The sequence below is a fragment of the Neofelis nebulosa genome, chromosome 5 (assembly GCF_028018385.1).
Source record: "Neofelis nebulosa isolate mNeoNeb1 chromosome 5, mNeoNeb1.pri, whole genome shotgun sequence".
Classification (NCBI taxonomy): Eukaryota; Metazoa; Chordata; class Mammalia; order Carnivora; family Felidae; genus Neofelis; species Neofelis nebulosa.
Genome location: NC_080786.1, coordinates 106,738,998 through 106,765,237, shown reverse-complemented (window position 1 = coordinate 106,765,237; position 26,240 = coordinate 106,738,998). Strand labels below are relative to the sequence as shown.

The 26,240-nt window shown below is 35.7% G+C and overlaps 1 protein-coding gene across 3 annotated transcripts in view; it reads left to right on the top strand.

Moving 5' to 3' along the window:
* The window catches only part of ALCAM (activated leukocyte cell adhesion molecule), a 215,823-nt gene extending 193,386 nt beyond the window's left edge, over positions 1–22,437 (top strand). For all 3 annotated transcript variants that reach the window (XM_058731527.1, XM_058731528.1, XM_058731526.1), the window contains 2 exons: positions 18,397–18,513; positions 19,990–22,437. In XM_058731527.1, the coding sequence (XP_058587510.1) occupies positions 18,397–18,484 (88 nt within the window). In that variant the 3' untranslated portion in view covers positions 18,485–18,513; positions 19,990–22,437. The remainder of the gene's footprint in view (positions 1–18,396; positions 18,514–19,989) is intronic.
* The last annotated feature ends 3,803 nt before the right edge of the window (positions 22,438–26,240 follow it).

Sequence of the window (26,240 nt, the reverse complement as noted above, 5' to 3'; positions counted from 1 at the left end):
CTAACGTCCCTGGGGAGAAAATGCAGTGTGTCAATGATGCTAACATCAGCTGGGTGTACAATTTCTGTAACAGGAAAGGCATGTACCCAAATCGGGCTGATGGTGTTTTGCTTTCGGCTCACAGTGACTGTTTTGTCAGCATCGGGGAATTCGCTTGGGGTGTGATTTCACAGGTGTCCCCTTATTTTTCTCAGTCAATCGTCTAAATTCAGTGCTGGTGTGTGTGGGGGGCAGGGGCAGTGGGTATTAAAAAGCACATGCTGCCAAAAAAGTCGGCCATTCTAAGCCATTTGGCTGAGGTTGGTAGAGAGGAATTAAAAATGGTTAGTACAGGGGTACTGGGTGTCTTAGTCGGTTAAGCGTCCAACTTTGGCTCAGGTCATGATCTCATGGTTCATGGGTTCAAGCCCTTCGTTGGGCTCTGCACTGACAGCTCAGAGCCTGGAGCCTGCTTCAGATTCTGTCTCCCTCTCTCTCTCTGGCCATCTCCTGCTTGTTCTCCCTCCCTCCCTTTCTCTCTCTCAAAAATAAATAAATGAACATTTTAAAAAATGGTTAGTACATCCTGTGGGAATGGCCAGGTGTCTGCAGTGACAGTTCTGGCCAGCAGTGAAACTGCTGGTGAGATAGTATTATCTTGTCACTTCTCCCCTATTCTAGTTAAGTCACTTAGGTCCATAAAAGGATCTAACTCAGAAAAAAAAAAAAATCATCATTTTTTTTTTTGTCTGTAATTTAAAAAGAAAATTAAACAAAGTACCAAGACTACTTAAAACATTATTTAGGTTAAAAATTATTACTCATAAAATAATCCAGTTAGAACCAACTTTACAAATGATCTAATGGTGGTTTATAATGCAAATCTGATTAACCAATGAAGATTCTTCACATACACACACGCCTAATACTCCTCATCACCCCAGCCTTGGCCCCAGATTCAGATGTGGAAGGGCAGAGATGGGGTTCTAGAGTTTTGCGTTTTTAGTTTCATTAGTGATTCTGTCGCATACCGTTGGTTTCATACATGAGGAAATTGATTTTTGCAAGGGGGGGTGTGTATAGCTAGTGGCAGCTTCGGACTTAGTTTTCTATTTTCTTGATGTCTGATATAACCCCTTTCAACAACTCAGGTAAGTTAACTTAAAAGAAAATGAAAAGAAAAAGCAGACTTAACTAAGACCCATGATGTTACCTTGTAAAGAAAGCAATTTCGGTGAAGCAATATTCCATTGGAGCTGCCATCAAAGAGAGGCAATAGCTTAGAAATCTTTCAAGTCACATAATATAAGCCTGTATTGAGTTCTGTTTTGATCCTGCAGCTCATCTCTGAAGCAAATACTATTATTATTCGTATTTCACATTTGAAAGAATTAAGGCAGAGAATAGTTTTAAATTACTTGCTTAAGGTTACAGTTTGTAAGGGCTGGAATTGTATTTGGTTTAAGACAGAGCTGTTTTAGCATCTTTGTGCTTAATTACTAGGTCTTATTGTCTATCACCATGCCTTACTTTTTCCATGGTTTGGTTTTTGTTTTTGTTTTTGTTTTTGTTTTTGTTTGGTTTGGTTTTGGTTTTTTGGTTTGTTTTCATCATGTATGTTCCTGGTATGTGTTATAGTTGTACTCGTTCACTCTCACGTAGGGTTACAGTCCCTTTTGATCTTGGCACCTCACTCCTCAATCTTGAGCAGTCCCACTATCACTTGGTAACAAATGTATTCTTTTTGTCAGTGTACATTTTACCTGCCAACACTTTATGTGGGTTTGTGCCTGTGGTTTCTATGGAAAATTTAGAAGATGGCCTGTTCCCTGTGCATGAAAGGAAATGCAAACTGTTGCTCAGAGACAATATCTAATAAAAAATTCTTCTATCTGTAGAGGTTTCTTGATGGTCAAAATCCTATTCTCCCTTTATAATTCACTATAAAGTATTTACAAACCTAACAGCTTGGACTCTGGAGTATTTCCCTTTTATTTACTTCAGATTTCTGATGCATTCCAATGTAATTTTATTTCTTAAAAGAATAAAAATGAAATTTCTCTGTATCCTGGAACTGAGCTGAAAAATAAACGGCAGTTCTCTACATTATGACAAAATAAATGCTGAATTTTTGGAGCTCCCCCAATGTTTTTAATCATCCTATTCTAATTGCCAGGATCTCATTAGACCCCATTTATTTTTCCATGAATAAAAAAATTATGTGTGTAGGATTTTTTTTTATTGTTACTTCATTGGCTATTATCATGGTGACCGAAAATTAAAATCATGGATAAATAAATTCTGGACACTTGGCCTCATAGTGTCTTTAGGTTAAGGGTTAAGACTTCATGAATTTCCTTTAAAGTGCCTCATTAAATTAAGAGCAGATTTTACCATCTGACTTGAACATTTGTCTAAATAACTGTTATTTAATTGAAAAGTACATCAACTTTGCCAGAGTTATTATTATTGGTAACCAAAGTAATAAATTGCAGTTCTCATCCCAAGCATCAGGGCATTTTTATGAAGAATTGTGGAACTATTCAGATTTGCTAAGTATTTTGCATTCCTGATTACTTATTCCTTGCTAGTGCCCTCTGAGATAAGCCAGCATTTTTGCAACATGAGTCATTGTTAATCCTTGTGTCCAGAGTAAGTTGCACATTCATAATAAGAGCTTTCAAGTTAAGAATTGCTACATCATTTTGGGCTGTACTATACTCTCTTTCTTTCTTCTTTTCTATATAATAATTTCGACTTTACAAATCACTACAAGGGTTTCATTGCTGTCATCAGCTAATTCATCACCATTTTACATGGGTCTGAGAGATTTTTAATAAACATATAGTCCAGAGCTTTTCCCCAGATATATAACCCTATGTTTACCATTTTGAAAAATAATACCATCAATAATGTTGCAAGTCACCATTATGGCAAACACTTTGAACAAAGATTACAAGTTAGACATCTTATTTAAAAGTCTCAGTTACACAGTTCCCAGAGCAGGAAGGTTTAAGTGGCATTTAGAAGTTCTTTGCATTGGCAATTTTAAAAGTCAGTGGAGAAAGAGGAGAGAAGCAATCTTTCATGCCCAAGTAGAACTTAAGAGTACATTTGTTAACATGCCTAGTGGCCACTTAGCTAACATGCATTCCCCATTCCATTAGTATGAGCTGCATATATTCGTATCTATTTCAAATATGAAGAATTGCAACAAGAAATGCTTAGCAGTCATGCTTGGCATTGTGATCTGGTATATTCATTGTAGAGTAAGGACACACGGTGATTCCTCTGCTGCTTTAAATCATATGATTTCTCATTACAAGTTATTTTCCTTAAGTTGGATGTTTTTTAATAATGAAAATGGATGACTGATCATTTCCCATGTATATAGAGAATTAATTCATAGTACTACGCAAAAAGCATTAATTGACTAACTTCATTTCTAGCTGTCTAACAGATAGGAGAATATTAAAGAAATAGAGGCTATTCAATTATTATTTTTTATTGGGGTGCCTGGGTGGCTCGGTTGAACATATGATTTCAGCTCAGTCATGATCTCACAGTTCATGAGTTCAAGCCCGCTGTCAGCATGGAGCCTACTTTGGATCCTCTCTTCCCCTCTCTCACTGCCTCTCCTCCACTTGCATTCTCTCAAAAATAATAAATAAACATTAACAAATTATTATGTTTTATTATTTTCTCCATTTCTCTTAATTCTGTCCTCTGAACATTGTTTTTATCTCCTCAAAGTTAAATGTTACTCTTTGAGTTCCAAATCCTCTCTTGCATATCTTGGAGTACAATAACTAATGAAAAATTAAAAGCCAAAGATAAAGGAAAAATAGAAAGGCAGCATAATGTAACCACTAACTTATTCAGGCATTTATTAAAACCATAATTTCCAGGTTGGTTGCATTTAAGAGACCCCTGACCACCATACTTCTTATCACTAAACTGCGAGTAAGCATTAACCAGACATTTGTAATCTCAAAATACACATTGTGTGAATCTTGGAAACTTACCAAGCGATTTATCTTTTGCAACTGTGGAACTCATGACTATTTTCATGAAGTTTTTCTGTAATATGTAGACAAGCTGTAAGTCTAAAAATCACAAATATCTTGCCAGTTCTGCCTTGTGTAATGCTATATTATTCCACTACTGCCTCAGAAAAAAAAAACAGAGACAGTCTTAAATTGGCAAAAAGACTAAAGAAGACTTGCCTAAAACCCTGAAATTTTAAGAAACAATGTTATTTGTTTCTTAACCATGCTATTAAGCCTTTCTAAAATGTTTCTCATTAGTATCTCTTGATGTGTAGAACAAGATCTTGTAAGAAACTTGATTTTAACTGAATTCTCTTTCCAATCAATACTCACTCTAAAATCAAATGCATGTTCCCACGAGGGAAAACTGACCCCCTACTGAATAAATTGAGAAGATTGTGCTGGAGGACCATTTATAGCACATTTTTAATGACTTTCCTCATTTATTGCTATATAAGCACCTACTAGTCTTTTTTCTATTTATTTTTTTTTAACTGAAATTCTCAACAATTTAATGAGTTAAATGCAGGTAACCCTATTTCACAGTGTCCAAGTCCTTGTGAAATTAACCTGCATAAGGTAGTGTGTGCAGTATATTATTCCATATCCCCATGTAGTTTCAAATATATTTTGCTGCTTCAAAACTTCTTTGGAATTAAAATTTATCTGACTTGGATTGGTTGCTGGCATTTAATATAGTGCGAGGGATGGGAAAGTGTGCTTTAAAATGCAGGCCTGACATGGCCTCTCTCCTTGTGTTATAAATTGGGCTAATCCTTGGACACCTAGGTGGGCCAGTTGGTTGAGAGCCCCCGACTCTTGATTGTGACTCAGGTCATGATCCCATGGTGATGGGATGAAGCCCTGTGTCAGGCTGTATGTGGAGCCTGCTTCAGATTCTCTCTCTCTCTCTCTCACTCTCTCTCTCTCTCTCTCTCTCTCTCTCTCTCTCTTCCTCTGCCCCTCCCCCTCTTTGCTCTCTCTCAAGAAAAGAAAAAAAAAAAAAGAAATTGGGCTAATCCAAATATTGGTTTCTTTCCATAACCTAGCAGGCAGCCAGAAGAAGGGAGAAAAGAAAATGCCCCATTAGTCTATCAAACCATAAATAACAGTGGACTAGAGGGAAAATAAGATACTGTAGAAATGCTAGAGTCTTCATCCAGTCGATCAATCACAAGGTCATTGGCCATTCAAAGGGCAGAACCATCCATCCATGACCGTCTTCTCCCCTGCTAGATATTACCTGAGATGTTTCCAGAGGAAAGGGCTTGCATCGAAATATAATGTTTTCAATTTTTAAAATCTTTTCTAGCTGTCTGTATATACACGTTTCATTTTTTTTTAATTTCAAATATGTTTTCTTTTCAAAAGTGAAGGGAAGCCTTGTTCCCTGAACCAAGCTATGTGCTATACCAACATTACCCACCTTAAGGAAACATTTTGAACAGTAAGGCTGCAGGTGGCATCCTGTTTTTGTTGCATATTCAGAATTGTTACATTTATTTTAATTCTCTAATTGTTTATGTAATAGATGGTCCCCATATTCACTATTGGCCTAAACGAAAGGCCATTTTTTGAGATTTTTACTGAAGACTTAAGGATTTCCTATTTTAGCAGAGAGTTTCTTTAGTGAGTCTTAGAAATTCCTAAGGATATGAAGTTGGAAGTAGCAATAATAAGATAAACTATTTATTTTTCTTCTTTTCCGTCTTCAAACCCAGAAAATGCTGACAAGTCTTCTTCTGAGACACAGGGACTAGAGCCCTCCTATCCTCTAACTCTTTATTAAGCTTGGCCCAGGAGGAAACTCACTTTGCTGAGAGCTGTGACCAGGGAAGGAAGAAAAATAACTATTCTCTTGGATATGACCTTAATTGCCTGCACAGGTATCAATGGCCAGTTTGCTGAAAGAGGCAATTCCACACTCTCAGGGTCCCAGGCTTAAATGCCAGTAGCCTTAGTGCCATTCTGTGGGGTCTGCCAGGCATGCCAGAAATGAGAAATCGCAGAAAACGTCCCTCTACCTAGGAAGTTTTAACGATTACTCATGCTCCCTCTGAAAGAGTTTTCAAATTTGTTATACCTAAGTCTGCTTTTGAAAATCCTAAAATCTTATGAACTCTTCCATGTGCAAGTTATTTTAAATGGGTATTTTTTTGTTTTCCAAATGTGCAATTCTAGTGTAACATTTTATTTATCTTTTCATAATACCACCTCGCAAGATTGTGATGCACTGGTTAGGACTGCCACTCTCACCCTCCTTCACTTTGCCAAACTTCTTCATTCCCCACTAAATTATTTTTTTAATGCGGTCGTAGTTGACATACAACATTGGTTAATAAGGTGGACGACATATTGATTCGATACATTTATATATGGTGATAAGGTTACCACCAGAGTATTAGCTACCACCTCCATCATGTCACATAATTATCACCTCATTTTGTGGTGAGAACATTTAGGGTCTAATGTCTTAGCAACTCTGAAGTGTTAAAATGAAGGCACACTTAGTTGATACTACCATTATACGTTCCCTACCTCCTTCAAAGGAGATCTCAAAACAAGTCTATAATACTGAGGGAAATCTCACCAAAAAAAGTTGGAGAGTCTTCTTAAAAGTTATTTAAAAGCAGTTTGAACCCTTAATAGGCACTGCTTTTATGGAAATGACACAGAATGAAGAGTTGAGACTTAAGTTTGAGCTCCCTTCTGCTACTTAGCGGCTATATGGCCATGGGCAGCAGCTCCATGACTCACGTCAGTTTGGTCAGCCTCCGTCACCGCTGAGGGCTTTGCTGTCCACTGTCACATTTACCCTCATATCTGCCCTGCGAGCAGATCCTGTTATTCCCTGTTTATAGGTGAGCAAGCATGCTTCAGAGGATGTATTTGTCCAAGCACTTGCAACTCAGACTTGACACATGAGGATGAGAATCCAGGCCCTCTGACCCTATGACCAAGACTTTCCTCAGTCTCACAGATTAGTCTAGATGGTCACCTCGAGGGCTTCCTCCATGATTATTGCGATTCTATGATTTCAATGTTCTCTTAAAGTTACATAAAAGCTGAACAATGAAGAAAGTTTAAGGCAACCAATAATAATTTTGACCCAAGCACTCATTCTTCATAAATGCCTAAACTTGTCCTTCAAATCAATTGACTGGAGAATATTTTGCTAAAGAGAATGACTTAAATAAATTTTTCTAGGGTGTCTGGGTGACTCAGTTGGTTAAGCATCCAACTTTGGCTCAGGTTAAGCATCTGACTTTGGCTCACTGTTGTGAGTTCGAGCCCTGTGTCGGGCTCTGTGACAACAGCTCGGAGCTTGAAGGAGCTGAAGCCTCCTTCAGATTCTGTGCGTCCCTCTTTCTCTGCCCTTCCCCTGCTCGCACTTGGTCTCTCTCTCAAAAATAAATGAACATTAAAAAAAATTAATTTTTCCTCTTCCAGTAGTAGAGGTATTTATAACCTCTATAATTATTTCAAATCTCTGCTATTTTCCAAAATTAAAAAAGATACATCCATAAAGTTGTATTTATTTTTACTATATCATTTTAAAAACCAAGCCAAAGTAATCAGAATAATTTTTAAATGCTTTTCCTGCTAGATAGAGTGGAGTCTCAGTAATACAAATGGAAAGATCAGTGATAAAATTTATGTAAATCTCATGTACATAAACACAATATATACCCCCTCCCCCACCAACCACACTATTGTTATTTCTATTTAGCACATTTCATGATGGTTAACACTTAGCATATTTGTATAACTGTGTAACATGGTGCATGGATGCTAAGACCCCTGGAGTTTGAATCCTGGCTTTGCTACTTAGTAGCTGTGTGATCACAAGCAATTTTATTAATCTCATTGTAATATCTGTACCACATTTAGAACAGTGCCTGGCACATTAAGGCATTATAAGGGTGTTAGCAGTTATAATTTTGGAGAGTGAGTTTAAGAAGGGAGATATTTGCTTTTCATTTACAGTTTCATTTTCATATATATATATATATATATATATTTTTTTTTTTTTTTTTTTTTTGCTTTGTAAACTTTAAAATAAGAAAAACAATTTGCTTTGTAAACTTTAAAATGAGAAAAACAATTTGTATGGGGTGCCTGGGTGGCTCAGTGGTTAAGCATCTGACCCTTGATCTCAGCTCCCGGTCATGATCTCACAGTTCGTGGGATTGAACCCCAAGTCAGGCTGTGTGCTGACAGTGTAGAGCCTGCTGAGGAGTCTCTCCCTCCCTCTCTCTCTGCCCCTCTGCCACTCAAGGTCTCTCTCTTTCTCTCTCTCTCAAAAATAAGTAAACTTAAAAAAAAAAAAAAGAAACAAAAAGCAATTCATTTGAAGTTACTCAACTCTAACTCGACAAACATTTTCTACAAATATTTCATGTTGCCTTTAACAACCCTTTTTTCAAACGGTGAACAGTGATCTTTGGCCTGATTTACCTGAACAAATACACTGAAAAATACTGTGATTTGCCCTGAGTAAAGCTTCCCTAGGGAAAATTCTAGTCACTCCCTTTTTCTTGATACCTCTTTCTTCTATTTGATGTAACTTGATGAAATCATCCCTAGACCAATATATCCACCTAGAAAGTAAATAGAAAGGGAAATAAAATGGTATGCAGTTTTTCACTGCACATATTCCCTGGTTCTTTCGGTCTCTGACTAGAGGCATATGCTTTAGCTTGTGGCTCTGTATGTTTTTATATTAAGGTAAAATTTGCTTACAATAAATGTGCCATTAAATGTTTTGATAAATGTAATACATCTTGTGACCATTACTCCAGTCACAGAATGGAGCATCCCATCACCCCAAAGTATTCCCTTGGACTCTCTTCCTGTTCAGCCCCACTATCCATGTTCCCTTAGGCAACCACTGTGCTGATTGTTATCACTAGAGATTACGTTTGTCTAGTCTGGAGCCTCATACAAGACGTACTCTTTTGTGCCTCGCTTTTTTCTTTTAACATAGTGTTCCTGAGATACATATATTAATGATTTGTTGAAATTACTGAGTAGTGTTCCATTGTCAGAATATGTCACATTATTTTAATCCATTCTCTTGTTTATGGACATTTGAATAGTTTCCACTTCAGGCTATTATGAATAATATGGCTAAAAAAATCCTTATATAAGCATTTTTGTGAGTATTTGTTTTCACCATCTTGGGTTAATACCTAGAAATGGAATCGCTAGGTCATAGGGTAGATATTTTTCATAAGAAATTGCCAAACAGCTGTCCAAAATAGTTGTCCAATTCCCGCTTCCACCAGCTATGTATGAGAATTTTGGTTTTTCCACATTCTTGCCTAACTTTGGTATTGTCATTCTGTTTGATTTTAGCCATTCCAGGAAGTGTGAAATTATATCTAATTTTGGTTTTAACTTGCATTTCCCTGAGACCTAATGATTTTAAGCTCCGTGTACTTATTGGTCATTATCTTTTGTACAGTTACTATTCAGGTCTTTTACTTGTGATTTTACCGGTATTTGGGTGGGTGGGTGGGTGTGTGTGTGTGTGTGTGATTGATCTGTAAGAGTTCTTTACATGTTCTGTATAAAAGTCCTTTGTTATAGATATATTGTGACTTTTGTTCTAGTCTGTGACTTCTTTTCTTTTTTTCATGCTGTCTTTTAATGAGTGGAAGTTTTTAATTTTAATGAAGAGCAACTTATGAGTTTTTTTTCCTACTGTGCTTACTGCTTTCTGTGCCCATGGTACAAAATGTTTGCTTATCCCTAAATAGCAGAAATATTTTTCTATGTCTTTTTCTAGAAACTTTATACATTTAAGAATATGATATATCTAAGATTTTGTGTGTGATACAAGACAAAGGTGGCTTATTTGTTTGGTTGGTTTTGCTTTTGTTATATTTGTCAACTCATTCCAGCATCATATGTTAAAAAGATTTTCTTCTGGCCTTAGAACTTTTGTAGTAGTAATAGTGGTAATAAAAATAATGATAATAAAATGTAAGTCTTTCAACTTTGATGTTCTGCTTGTTTAACAATCTTATTTCTTTCCATTTTCATATAGATTTTAGCAACTTGTTAATTTCTACCAAAAAAATTTAAGAGCTTTGTGGGATTATGGTTGCTTTGAATTTATAGATAAATTTGGGTAGATTTGAATCTCAAATTTGACATCTCTTAGCCTTCCAATATGTGAATATCATTTTTCTCTCCATTTACTTTCCATTTTTTCTTAGCAATATATTTTTTTTAATTTTAATGTTATTTTTTGAGAGAGAGAGATAGTGAGCAGGGAGGGCCAGAGAGAGGGGGAGACTGAAAATCTGAAGCAGGCTCCAAGCTGTCTGCACAAAGCCCAATGTGGGACTGGAACCCACGAACTATGAGATCATGATGGGGCCAAAGTCGGATGCTCAACTGACTGAGCCACCCCAGCACCCCGCTTAGCAATATTTCATAACTTTTAATGTAGACATGGACATGTCTTATAAAATTTATTCTTATGTTTTATGTCTCTTGCAGCTATTATAAATGCAATTATTTTGCAATTTTATTTTCCATTTTTATATAAAAATATGATTATTTTCTTGTTGTTGAAATGTATACAGCCACCTTCCTACATTCACTTGTTAATTCTATTCGTTGTCTTGTGGATTCCTTAAGATTTCTATGTAAACAATCATTTCACCTGGAAATAGAGATAATTTTACTTCCTCCCTTCCCCTCTGTATGCTTTTTCTATTTCTTTTTCTTGCTCTGTTGCACTCATAGAGATCTCCAATACAATGTTGAATAGAACTGTTGAAATCTTTACATGTTCCCAATTTTAGGGAGGGAATTGTTCAATATTTGCCATTATGTATGATATTTGCTCTTTGTTTTTCATATATGCCTACCCAGAGTTAGCCAGACTGTGGGGCTAAGGTACGATTCTCCCAACTGCCAAATCTTCCCAGACTTCTGACCCCCAATGCAAGGAGTTAGTGTGCAAATACTGAGTTTAGAAGGAAGAGTCCACATAAGAACACCCTTGCTTCTGATACTAGTTCAAGTTGAGGGTTTCCCAAAACCACATTCAGGTTTGATCAATTGCTAGAAATACAGAGTTTTACTGGAACCTAATATACTCTCGTTTATGTTCATTACAAGTAATAGATATGTTGAAATTGGCCAAGGAAAAGAAATAGCACAGAGTCTGGGAGAGTTCCAAATGTGAAGTTTCCTTTGTCTTCAGACATGTTACTCTACTGCCACTGATGTGTGGCAAAAGCATGGGCTATTGCCAATCTGAGAAGCTCGCTTGAGCTTTACTGTCCAGAGTTTTTATTAGGGCTTTGCTACACAGGCATTATTGATTGACTACGTGTCCATATGGTTTACCTCAATCTCCAGCCTCTCCCTTCCTCAGAAATCAGGCTGATACCACATAGCCGAAAGCCCTAAATCATATAGCTGTTCTTACAGGATGGCCAGCCCGCACCCTAAGACCATTGGATGTTGATGGCCATATGCTGAGACAACCTCTCAGCATAAACTATTCGATGCAATTGGAGATGCACCAGGAAAAAGAAAGCCACTCCTAGCACTTAGGATATCCTAACTATTTAGAGATTATCTCCCAAGAACTAACGACAAAGCCCAGACTTTTCTTTGGGCAAGGCCAAATTCCTTACTACACAATGCCCTTTAAGAGGCTAAAGAAATTTTTTAAATATTCCTAGATTACTGAGAGTGATATTCGTGATAATTTTCTATCACAGATTATCATTGAATTTTCTCAAATGCTCTTTTGACATCTACATTACATCTGCATTTACATTATTTCTATAAAAAATCATATTGTTTTCCTATATTCTTTATTCTGATAAAATGGTAAATTATATTGATTGATTATTGAATATTAAGCTAGTCTTGCATTCCTGGAATAAATCCTACTGTATTATATCATATTTTTTTATATATTGATGGATACTGTTTATCAACATTTTATTAAGAATTGTTTTGTTTACATTCATGAGGAATAGTGATCTGTGATTTTCTTTTCTTATAATGTCTCTGCTAAATTTTTGTACTAGGGTAATGTGAGCTTACTAGAATGAGTTGGAAAGGGTCCCATCCTCTTCTTTTACTGAAATATGTTGTTATTTCCTTAAATATTTGATATAGTTCAGAGATAAAACCACCTGGGCCTGGAGTTTTCTTTATGAGAATTTGTTTTAAAACAAAAATTATGATTTCAGTTTCTTTAATAGACATAAGGTTGCTTCCTCTTGAATAATTGGTAAGCTTTTCAAGAAAAATGTCCATTTCATTTACATTGTTGACACTTTTGCAAAAAGTTACCCATAGAATTCTGATTCTGCAGTGATAACACTTTACTTTCTAATATTGTTAATTTGTATTTTATTCCTTTATCATGCTCAGTATTTTTAGAGAATTAATCAATTTTCTAATAATTTCAAATAACTTTCTTATTTGTTTTATTTATTTATTTATTTTTATTTATTTTTTTTTTTTAATTTTTTTTTTCAACGTTTTTTATTTTTATTTTTGGGACAGAGAGAGACAGAGCATGAACGGGGGAGGGCCAGAGAGAGAGGGAGACACAGAATCGGAAACAGGCTCCAGGCTCTGAGCCATCAGCCCAGAGCCTGACGCGGGGCTTGAACTCACAGACCGCGAGATCGTGACCTGGCTGAAGTCGGACGCTTAACCGACTGCGCCACCCAGGCGCCCCTATTTGTTTTATTTTTATTTCTATTGCTTATTTTCAATTTTAATTCTTTTTGCTCTTAGGATTACTATTCTCTTTTCTTCTACTTTATTTAGAAAATTATTCAACTTTCTCTTCTTTTTTTAATTTCATAAATGAATTAAAAATTTAGATCACTGCTGTTAGCCTTTCTTCTTTCATAACACAAGCATTTAAACTATGAATTTCACTCACAGCACTGAGTTAGCTGCATTCCACAAATTTCAGTATGTTTTGTTTTCATATTCATTCAGTTAAAAATGTGTTTCAATTTCCTCTGTGGTTTCTTCTTTGGAGCCAGGTAGCTCAAACTGTGTTAAATTCCACGCATTTCTCCTTGACTTCTGTTTTGTTAAGACAGCCTGCTCTGTAAGCTTTTAATCTTTTGAAATGCATTGAAAGTTATTCTTTCGGCCTTCCATGCAGCCATGCAGCATTACCTGGAGAGTGCTAGATGAGCATTTGAAGAAAACACTTTGGTGGTTGATGGGTACGGTGTTCTATAGCTGTATGTCAGATTAAGATAGATAACAGTTTGTTTAAATCTTCTTATCCTTGGGGCGCCTGGGTGGCGCAGTCGGTTAAGCGTCCGACTTCAGCCAGGTCACGATCTCGCGGTCCGTGAGTTCGAGCCCCGCGTCAGGCTCTGGGCTGATGGCTCGGAGCCTGGAGCCTGTTTCCGATTCTGTGTCTCCCTATCTCTCTGCCCCTCCCCCGTTCATGCTCTGTCTCTCTCTGTCCCAAAAATAAATAAAAAACGTTGAAAAAAAATTTAAAAAAAAAAAAAAATCTTCTTATCCTTACAGATTTTTTTTTCAAATTATATAACATCACTTCACATGTAAGAGGGTTACAAGCCAGTACTTCCAGTACTAGAGCTAGCTCAGTGCTAGCAACTTCATCATGATTGTGCATACGGAATTTTGGTGCATTAATCCTATCAGCTACTGAGACAGGAGTATTAGATTCTCTAAATAAGGTTGTGTATTTGTCTGTTGATTTCTCCCTTTAATTCTGTCAGGTTTTGCTTTATGTTTTCATTAATTACATACACATTCAATTGTCATGACTTCCTTGTGTATTGAAACTGTTGTAACTATGAAATGTCTCTCATTGGTGCTGTAATGTTCCTCGTGTTGAACTTTACATTGCCCCATATGAATACAGCTATAGTGCTTTCATACGCTTCCTGTTCACAGGTATATCTTTTTCTCTCCTTTTATTCTCAGTTTGCGATCTCTGTATAGTTAAAGTGCACCTCATGTATGGTAGAGGTGATAAGACTATGACTCTCAGGCTGCTGTCTGATTTTGTAAAGAAAGGTTTTTGGTAGCACAGTCATGCCCATTTCTTCGCATGTGCTTTGTGTTGTTTCACACTATCACGCCAGTGTGGAAGAGTTGGAACAAAAACCATATGGCCTCCTAGCCTGAAATAGTTACAATCTGGACCATCCAGAAAAAATTTTAACGCCTGGAATATCGCATTTGCTTACTTGCTTATGACAGTCTGACAGTCTCCCTTTTATTTATTTTTTTTTAAAGTTTATTTATTTTTGGCAGAGAGAGAGACACAGACAGACAGACAGAGCATGAGTTGGGGGAGAGGCAGAGGGAGGGAGTGACAGTCTCCCTTTTAATTGGAGGATTTAGCCAAGCTACACTTGACTTAAGTATTGATATAATTACATTTAAGATCACCATCTCACTATTTGTTTTCTAGTTGTACTCTGTTTTTCTTTTCCTGCCTTCTTTTGACTTACTCAGATAAGTGTTAGTATTATATTTTAATTTCTCTAATGGCCTTTTAACTATACCTCTTTCTATTCTTTTATTGTGGTTGTTGTAGGGATTACAATAAGAACTCTTAATTGTAACCATCTACTCATGTAATAATCTAAAACTCTTGAAACATTATAATTTTAGATAACCTCCTTCATGTAATTATAGTGTGAGGTTGTTAATAAATGAGTTGTAATGAATATGTCAGCAATAGCAAAAAGGATGAAGGAAGTTAAATGAAATTATGTTTCAAGGGTCTTACATAATGCAGTATGTATCGTATTAAATGATTGTCTTTATAAAAATTGTTTTGAATAGTATTTATATTTTACCACACACATATAATCTGAATTCATTCTTTCTTGTCCATCTGAGTTTCCATGTAGTGTCATTTCCCTTCAACCAAAGAACTTTCTTTGATACTTCTCAGCACAGGTCTGCTAGCGATAATTTATTCCAGTTTTCTTTCATCCAATTTTATATGTCTTTATTACCTTTGCTTAAAAAATCTTTTTACTGGATATAAAATTCTGGGTTGAGATATTTTTCTTTCAGCATTTTAAAGATGTTTAGTTATCTCCTATATGCATTTTTTTCCTGAGACATTAGCAGTTATTCATGTCATTGCTCCTCTGCCCAAATTTTCTGTGGCTACTTTCAAGTTCTCTTTATATTTGCTTTTGGTTGGTGTGATTATGACATACATAGGTGTGTTTTTCTTTGTATAATTCCTGCTTGGGGATTGCTGAGCACATTGGATCTCCAAGTTAATGAACATGAACAAATCTGGGAGTATTTTTCATTGTTTCTTTAAATATATTTTCTACCCCCTTTGCTTTTACTTTTTCTACTGGGACTCCAATTACACATATGTTAGACTACTCAATATTGTCCCACAAGTCACTGAGGATCTTTTTTTTCCTATTATCTTTCTGTTTTTAAAAATTTATAATTTATGTTGTTTTGTCCTGTGGGTTCACTGAGGCTTTCCTCTGCTACCTCCAATCTGTTGATATGATAATTCAGTGAATTATTCATTTGCAGTGGGAATCATTTTTGTTTACGTTTTTTTTGCACTGAAATTTGCCTATTCTCTCATTGTCACCACTTTTTTCTTTATGTCATTTAACATGTAATATAGTAACTGATTTAAAGTTCTTCCTTTGTATTTCCAAATTCTGTGTCATCCAAGGATACTCTCTGGACTTTATGTTAACATTTTTCTATTCTTCATATGTATGGTAACTTTTTTTTATTATATATTGGTCTTTTGGGGGTGATATGTTATAGAGATTCCATGTTCCATTATATTCTCCTAAAGGATATGGATTGTTTTTCTTGGCAGGCAGTTCAACTTCTGGCTGATTTCCTTGATTTTGTGAAAGTTACATTTACATTTTATATGACACACATATCTTAGGTTGAATACCAAGACTCATCACAGAGTCTTGGCTTTTCTGGGATTTCAGTGGAAAGATTGATATGTTTGCCAAGGACTTTTGGCTTGGTGAGATTCAACTCCAAACATATGTTTCTCTATGTAGGGTAGTAGCTAAAATCTATGTCACTTTTTTTTTTAATATTTTTTCATTTTTGAGAGAGAGAGAGAGAGAGAGACAGAGTATAGGCAGGGGAGGGACAGAGAGAGAGAGGGAGACACAGAATCCAAAGCAGGCTTCAGGCTCTGAGCTGTCAGCACAGAACCTGATGTGAGCTTGAACTCATGACCTGAGCTGAAGTTGGATACTTAACACACTGAGCCACCCAGGCACCCCTGTAGCACATTTTTAAGCTTTCCAGTTGTTGCTTTCTACTTGGCTAAGTGAAATTTCTCGTCTCCAAGGGAAGAAATAACATCCAAAGGGTTTATTGTGATTTACACAAATATTTGGGGTTCTCACCACTCTGTGGCTCTCTTCTTTCTGAGATTTTTTTTTCTCCTTTACTTTCAGAGTTTTAGTTAGCTTATGCCTCTCCAGCTGGGAAGTGACCTCAGAGGAAAAGTTATGTAAAAATAGAGCTCATCCACTATAAGGGTCAAATTTCCTTTAGTTTCTACTTGATTTTAGATAGATATAGATATAGATATATAGATATATAGATATAATGTAGACAGCATATGTCTATATGTCTATATGTTATATAAAAAAGATATACTGTGTTTATATATTTTATATGAGAAAAATATGAGAAAAAGAGCAAGGCCATTTGCATCATTCTTCATTTTCCTGGAAAATATATAGGATAAGGGTGTTGTCATTCACCATAATGTACCATTTTACTGCAAGGTAGGAAATATTTATGTGATAATATGATATAGGTCAAGACATAGACTCCAACTGACAGCATGTCTTAATTACATTTGAAATGTCTGTTGTAAAATGCTATTACATATTTTAGCACTTCTCATGTTGGCAGAGTTTGAGCCTGCTCTCCTGCCTTATGAATGGACTTAGAAGGCTGTAGTTTCAGCTAAACTAAGAATTTTTAAGTCAAAAATTAAATTAAACTCATGCTAAATATAATGAGTGTCCCCAGTTTAAATGAGCCATATGTCTTTATCTCACTTGGACATATATCATATACCATTACATACCTCTTTCTAGTAAAGTTGTGATTTTTAGTAAATGAATCCATTTCAATAATGGAAATACTTTTAAGGGAAAAATGGAGTTTTCTCCCCAGTTTCCTTGGCACATCTGGATATATATTTTTTCTTAAAAATAGAAATATTATTAAGAATTATATGGCAATAATAATTTAAACTACCATATCACTGTGGTTCTGCTGATGAGCTTATAACAGGGAGGGAGAGAGTTAAGGAAGGAGAGAAAGGAAGGAAGGGGGAGGGAGGGAAGGAGGGAGGGACAGAGGGAAGGAAGGAAAACAGGAGGGAGGGAAGGAAAACAGGAGGGAGGGAGGGGAAGGAGGGAGGAAGGAAGGAAGGGAGGGAGGGAGGGAGAGAGGGAGGGAGGGAGTGGTATACTTTTTGAAATACAGTTATGGTTTCTCCTGGGTCATCCTAAAACCAAGGAATTTATCTGTGTGCTTAAGAAAACCTGATTTCAGCTCTTAAAGGATAGAACCCAGTCATGTGTAACCATGGCAGCAACTCTCAAACTTTGGCAGAAGCTGAGCCACCAGGGAGCCTTGTTTATCAGGGATTGCTGGCCCTCTCCCCAGAGTTTCTGTTTCTGTTGTTCTGTTTGCGCTTCTGTCAAGTTCCCAGGGGGTGCTGATACTGCTGGTCTAGGACCACAGTTTGAGAACCACCATGTTAAAGCTACTTTGGCTTCTGCTGCCAGACTCCTGTCATAAACTTGGGTCTCTTTCTAATCTTGCTTGTGATTTATTTGATAAAACAGAATTCATAAACAAAGATACAGGACATTAGTTCAATCTGGATGCATAATACGGAATGACAAAAGAGAAAGGCACTAATGAAACACCCTCAGAGAAAATTTGCAGAAAGTATTTGCCCAAAAGGAAATTTTTGATTATTGAGTTGATAATAATTCCTTCCCAGAAAGTGGAGAGGAAAAAAAAAAACAGCCCAAAACATGATGCAACTAAGTATGTATAGTCTATGTTCACAATAATTAGTTGGTTTTTCTCCTACCATATATTTAATGCAACCCCGTTACCCAAGGTAATCTCATTGGAACGTATTTTGTTACCAGTCCAGGTTCACAGATGTGGATTTGTTCACCCCAGTAGTTTGTCTATATTTGATGTAAAACATTTGCTTTTCAAAGATACATTCATGTGAACCCTAAAATTAAAAAAAAAATTAAAAAGTTAAATACACATGTGTCAATGTGATGATATTTATTTAATTTTCTTACAGGACTGCCTCAAAACATGTAAACAAGGACCTTGGTAATCTGGAGGAAAACAAAAAGTTAGAAGAAAACAATCACAAAACAGAAGCCTAAGAGAGAAACTGTTCTAAAGTGTTGTCCAGGTGGGTAGGCTGTTTGAGGTTTATAGAAATAATTCCCAATGAAAGTACAAAACACCTAGGAGACGAAAGGGAAAGTAAGCCTTGACGTTGAGATGCTTCGTAATTGCGACTTTCCAAACAGGAAGAGAGTTTTTGCCAAAGGAAACTTTGGTAACTCAGAAAGGTGTTCTCAGAAGAACGGAATCTCAACAGTCTACCCATCTTCTAAAAAATAATCATTATTCTGTGACTAATTAAAATCAGTGTTGAGATTGTAACATTCAATTAGCATTTTGTCTTCTAATGCCAAAATTTTTGCTGAGTGCAAAGAAGTTGAATTTTCTAAATTGATACTTTGGTTGGATGAGAGCTGGTTCTAATACTTCAAATTTATCTTAAAAAGCAATTATGAGAAGAACTTTTGAATATAAAAATTTTAATCTAAGGATTTAATATACTTACAAGTGTCGTGTATTTATGCAGCCATTCCCCAAACTATTTTAATGAAAAAATTTGTGTAGACACACAAAACTTTTGCAGATAGTATGTGTATTATATATATGTGTGTGTATATGTATATGTGTATCTACATATGCACATATATGTGTATGTGTGTATAATGTATATATCAGTGTTACATATATTGCATATATTTATGTATAATAGCTATATGAGTATGATTTTTTTAAGACAATCTCAAAAAAAGTCTTTTCCATGGTATTGCCACTTGGAATTTGAGCTTTTCATTTTTATTTATGATCTCTTCAGCCAGCCAAACACAGAAGCCATTTGGACAAATTATTTTGTGTGTCCTTGAGAATAACTGTTGCTGTAGTTTACTCATGTGATGTAACAGTCCCCAACAACCACAGTAAAGCTTTGGTTCATTATAAATAAAGCACAAGTCACAATCTGAGTAGGTCACCCCAGGTAGCAAGCATGGGAAATAATTACAATTGGAAGGATACACACAGGAAAGAAAGATCGAATAATTGGGATAACACATTTTTAGAATCTGAAAACAGATCTCAAACTGCTCATGTGAAAGAAGTAAGAGCTGGGTCCTGCTGTCCATTGGAGGCCAAGTATGAGCATTCCCGTCGGACTTTTTTTCTGCTTCTCTAGGTGCATTCCTCAATCCTTTGTAAACATAGAATTTACCTTCTGGTTATCTTCAAAATTTGATAAAGTCTCAAATAAAGCTTAAGCTTAAAGACAAAACCTGCAGAATGCAATATTTTCCTGAAAAAAACCTTCTAATCGTCATATGAATTAAGCAATTTTCATAAAAATAAGTACTCTTCAACAATTCGAAAAAAGTATTTGTAGAAGGGGCTGCAACAGTGCCTGGGATCACAAATGGGCTCAGGGACAATGGAGTTTTATGAAAGGCTCCTATAAAGTAATTCCTATCACTTTTAGTACAAAGCATCTGTTGATGGTGAAAAATGATTGCTATGGTAACTTACTAAATTGTGTTTTTTTTCATCATTTCAGAGAAAAAAAAAACTATATAGACCAATTGAAGCATGAACGTGGATTGTATTTAATACATATACAAAGACATTGACAGCAATTCATGGTTCAAGTATTAAGCAGTTCATTCTACCAAGCTGTCACAGGATTTTAGAGAATTATCTCAAGTAAAAACAATGAAGTGAAATTACAAACAAAAACAAGTTTTGGCAGCCATGATAATAGGTCATATGTTGTGTTTGGTTTTTTGTTTTTTGTTTTTTTTCTGTAAATGTCTGCACTGAGGATTTCTTTTTGGTTTGCCTTTTATGTAAATTTTTTACGTAGCTATTTTTATACACTGTAAGCTTTGTTCTGGGAGTTGCTGTTAATCTGATGTATAATGTAATGTTTTTATTTCAATTGTTTATATGGATAATCGGAGCAGGCACACTTCTGATTCTGATTGCTATCAGTAATGCCCCCAAATTTTCTCACAAGCACCGAAATCCCAAAGGTGGCAGCTTGTGAAGGCTGGGGACACACACATTGCTCTATTCAAAAACTGTGATTTTTTCTATCACAAGGGAGATGGAGGCAGAGAGTCAGACTGATGAGCAGCCGATGAGCTCATTCTGATCATGCACCACCAGCTGACTTTCCGAAGTAAATCACACATGCATACGGACGCACATACATAATAATGGTACTCCCAAACTGACAGTTTCGCCTATTTGAAACAGGACATAACACAGAATTTGGGCAGCACTTACCTTCGGAGACAACTGCTAATATATTATTTTCTGTCAAAAGAAAAATGAGAGACAGTTTGGAAAAATCATGGATAACATTCCCATTTTCATAGATCACGATGTAAATCATTGTAATTAAAAATTGGTGTTAAATCCTTTGGGTTATCCACTGCCTTAAAATTATATCTATTTCCTTTAAAAAAAGATATCAGTCAGAATTGGAGATTTTTAACAGTGGTCATTATCAAAGCTGTGTTATTTTCCACAGAATATAGAATATATATTTTTTTCGTGTGTGTTTTTGTTAACTACGCTACAGATACTGAATGCACCTTGAGATAATTTAGTGTTTTTAACTGGTACATAATTTATCAAGCAGTACATGAGAGTGTAATAATAAAATGTCTATGTATCTTTAGTTACATTCAAATTTGTAACTTTATAAACATGTTTTATGCTTGAGGAACTTTTTAGGGTGGTAGTATAAATGGAAACTTTTTGAGGTAGACTGAATAAGGGCCAATAGCTACTTGTGACTAGACTTTTAAACTTTGCTCTTTCAAGCAGAAGCTTGGTCTCTGGGAGAACGCTGCACAGCCATTTTTGTCCCAGGATTTACGTAACTTTACAGAAAAAAAAAAAAAGTGAACATCAGATTTCCAGGTAAAAAACTGTATTCTTTAGGAGCAAAAGGAAAACTGATGTTTATTTCTTAGACTGACAGAATAAAAAATTATGATGGCAATGAAAAACAAATAGAAGATAAAGTCAGAAAAAGATTGGGAATAATATTTTACCACTTCTGCATTAAGAAACACATGTTATTGTACATTTAATAAACTGTTTATTGTCTGGGCAGTAGTGACTCAGTTTAATAAAAGCTTCCTGTAGTGCATTGGTATGGATTAAATACATAAAATATCCTATTAGACTCAATGCTGTATAAAATATTACGGGGAAAAAGAAAATATGTTATTTTGCCTCTAAACTTTGATGTATTGAAGTTTTATTTGGCAGGAAAAAAATTGAATCTTGGTCAATATTTAAACCAAAGTGAAAGGGGAAAAACCAAAGTTATTTTTTTTGCATGGCTAAGCCATTCTGTTATCTCTGTAAATACTGTGATTTCTTTTTTTTTTCCTTCTCTCTTTAGAATTTTGTTAAAGAAATTCTAAAATTTTTAAACACCTGCTTTCCACAATAAACCACGAACACTAAAATGAAATCACTTCCATATAATTTTTTTTTTCTTTTAGTGTGGGAGATCAAAGATTCAAAGTCTAACTCCTAAGATCTATTTGCAGAAAGAAGCAATGTTGCAATAGAGAGGGTCATACTACAATTATTTCTTGGCTTCCACTTGCTGTAGTAAACTGAGTGCAAAAACAACTGTCAGAACCTAGAGAGCAGAACATTCGCAACTCAGAGTTCTGGACGGACTGCAGAAAGCTTGCCAGGGAAAAGGGGACAGCATTATTACAATTGAATCGATGCCGGGATAAAAAGCGGAGTGTATTTGTGTAACAGCAGCCATCTGCACAGCAAGACTGGGAAGGAAAATAATGCACAATCCTCAACTTCTGAGGTTGCATCTCTCCAATTTCACTCTTTGGAAACAGGAGACAGGTTTTGCCAGTTCAAGTTTCACTTCCTATCTGTGATTACAGGAATTGTATGTGGAAATGGATTAACATACCCGTCTATGCCTAAAAGATAATAAAAATGAAATATGTCTTCACATCTCTCTCACAGCTGTCTTCTTGTCTTCATGAACTAGGCTGTTCATGTGTAGAAAGTAGTCGTCTTTATTAAAGAGGGGGGAAATCATTGTGCCTGGAGAGGGAATGCGGCAAAACAAAATTGTCCATGCCTTCCCATTATGTCAGGCGGGCCACCTTAGCCACTCCTAGATTGCAGCAGTGTCTTGTTCTAGAATGTGTCTCCATCTTCAGTGGTAGGATTATACTTACTGTGGGTATCCCATGTGGCTGTCCTAGAAACTTAAGAGGACACTCTTCTATTTCTTCACTCCCTCCATTAACACACCATTCAGCCTACCATTTGGAATTACATAGGCATGAACTTTCACTGAAATTCTTTCCCTTCAAAGTAAGATAAAGCCAGCTATGTATACATCAGAGAAAGAGATTACTATTTATTGAAGCAATACTATGTGCTAGGGTCATCCATACATTATTTTATTTAATCCTTAGTAGTTGTAAATATTATTAAATGGTCCCCATTTAATAGCTGAAAACTAAGGTTTAGACAGGTTCTATAACTCCCCAATACATTTAGCTTTTAAGTAAGTTGGGTATTAAACCTGACCTGAGGGGCGCCTGGATGGCTCAGTCAGCTGAGCGTCCGACTTCAGTTCAGGTCATGATCTCACTCACAGTTCATGGGTTCGAGCCCCACATCAGGTTCCATGCTAGCAGGACAGAGCCTACTTGGGATTCTCTCTCCTCCCCCTCTCTCTGCCCCACCCCTGCTTGTTCTCTCTCTCTCTCTCTCTCTCTCTCTCAAAATAAACGAAAGAAAGAAAGAAAGAAAGAAAGAAAGAAAGAAAGAAAGAAAGAAACATGACCTGATTCTCAAGGTCATGTTGCCCTAGTCTACTATAGTCCCCAAACTTCTTTAATAAAGAAGTTATTCCTTTATTCCTTAATAAAGGAATCCTTCTTTTCATAATATGTAAAGTTGGGAAATACTAATTGACACATGAAAGGCTTACACCATTATTAAATAATTATTCTAAGATGTTCAAATCCTATAATAGGCCAATATTACATAATTTTTAAATATCTGTATTTAGGTGATTAGATATTTTATTATACATATATAATTATATGTGTATATTTAAAGCATATATATTTAAAAGTGATATGACATACATTGCACACATAACATGTGATATAGATATGTCACGCTACATTTTTAAGCAGATGCATATTCCTGTCATACACTAAATACCAGTGATGAGACAGGCACTGTATTGATGTGCTATTTATATCATTTCACTTAATCCACACAACATCCTGCTACAGGAGGTGCTGTCTCCACTTTACAGATGAAGACAATGTAAATAACTTTGTCTACAATCACAGACACCAGAGGTGATTGAACCAGGTGATTGAACCCATGCTTAAGTCCAAGTTCTATTCACTCTACTGCTTATTATCTCTGTTAAAAGAATAAACATCTATCTATGCTTGGGGAGGATACCAAAAAGATGGATTTGTAGTAAATAACCTACTCAATCCTCTTAAGTAACTAATGACATTCATATTTAAAGTAATATAAGACATACGTGGAAACTGCTTTAAAAACAAATTCTATATAAATATTAGTTTTTAATTTATATGTCTAAAGAATCCAATGGAACTAATTCTATTAAGACAATCAATTGTCTAGATTTGGCTTTATAGCTATAATACTTTAACAATAAAAATCCCTAAGTTAAATATGGATTGCTTATTTCTCCTCTAAACTTTAAAACCACACTGTCTTTCGAAAATATGAAGTCAAAAAATGAGCTCATTTTTCCCCCCAGCATGCTGTCTTCACCTATTCACCGTCCTTATTCTAATCCAATTTATTTTTGCTCCAAATCTGTTCTTCTCTCATTTTTCCTTATAAATGCTCCTCAAATGCACTATTCATTGGGGAATGAATACATAGGCATAGAACTCCAAAAGGAGATTCCATTCTCAAGTTATCTGTCTTGTCCCTTTTTATTAGCTAGCTCTGGAAAAGGTTTTACCTTGTGATGGCCAAGCAGCTGAATGAGAGAAAGATGCTCAGTTACACACACACACACACACACACACACACACACACACTGTGGGCTATTTTACCCCATTTCCTAGAAGGGAGGACATAGAATTTTCTGATCAAAAAAGGAATGTTTTGAAGGACTGCAAAACGCAGCTATGGAGTTAAAATATTCAAGATATTTGATGACAGCCATTCGTACGTGTAATAAACAGGTACAATAGCACATACTAGACTCAATAGTTGCAGTGAAATTTGTATGAGCAAACCTAATTTTATAAACTCTATACTTCAAAGAAATAAATAAGGTTCTCAACATCATAGAGGCTCAAAACAAATTATTATATTCTTTGAGAAAACTTGTATTATCAGAGAGTAGAGGCTATGGTCTCCAGAAGGTACAGCATTTGCTAAAATTGGAAGCTGACAGCAACTCAATTTAGACTATTTATGAGATAATCAAAATGAAACCTCAGCTTTTCCCATAAATATTTTTTCTGATTATATTTTCCCAGGTAAGTCAGGATAAATTAAGCTTCAATTAGCAGTTTAAATTGATGGCTTGATTCATATACCCTCTGAAATGTTCACTTCCACAGAAATAACTGTTAAAATTTTGGGAGCCCTATACATTTCTTTGAATTCTCATCAGTAAGAAAACCTCATTATTAGTAAAATAAGATGTAGTTACTGCTTGGAAACTGATTCACAGCACTCTCCCTGGAATGGCTCATTAAGGAAATGGAATATTTTCTGTTAAGAAAAGGTTTATGTCTTAACAGAAGTCTATGGGGGAGGGGAAGAAAAAAAAAAGAGGTTAGAGAGGGAGAGAGCCAAAGCATAAGAGACTCTTAAAAACTGAGAACAAACTGAGGGTTGATGGGGGGTGGGAGGGAGGGGAGGGCGGGTGATGGGTATTGAGGAGGGCACCTTTTGGGATGAGCACTGGGTGTTGTATGGAAACCAATTTGACAATAAATTTCATATTAAAAAAAAAAAAAGAAAAGGTTTATGTCTAACAGTCAATCTTTGGATGCTAAACTGTTACAAAAACTCAATTCACCCAGAAAATTTGGGCTTCTATACATCATTGGCAGTAAGTAAACTATGTTCCTTTTTCTCAGACTGATTAGAAAGCTTTCAAATAGTCTTTGTATTGAGAGACAGACATTACCTATTGTTGAATCTGATTCCAAGAGGAATGATTATTTTTAAAAAACATTTGCAGGTTCTCTTACAGGAGCAATCCTTCTGTGACTTTTCTTAATTTGGAGAGCTTTGTTTTTCGTATATAATCGTTGCATATAAGCTGTTTAAAAAGAGGACGAGTTTTTGGTCACAAAGGCAACACCACAAAAAATACATACGCAACACCAACTCCCCCATGTTCCTAACTAATAATCTGTTTTCACAGAAACACAATTAAATAGCGCCTGTAGTGACTTTTGTTACTCTTTTATTCTTTGGAGTTTAATTTTTCTCAAACACAATAACATGTAATAAAGTTATTAAGATATCAGATATGTACTTCACAGTTATCACCACAGGACTCCTTATATTTTTTGGTGTCCTGACGCTAATGCAATGTATGGAATCAGTGTTCAATTCAGAGGGTTGTGAAGATTTGTGAGGATTAACGCTGCTGTTTTTTTGTGGGATTTCTGCAAAATAGAGCAAGTGAAATTTACACAAATCCCCCCACCACCATTGCCTGGGGACTGTTTCCACTGAAGAGAAACTGGCTGTGAGGCAGCTTTTGTTGGTTTG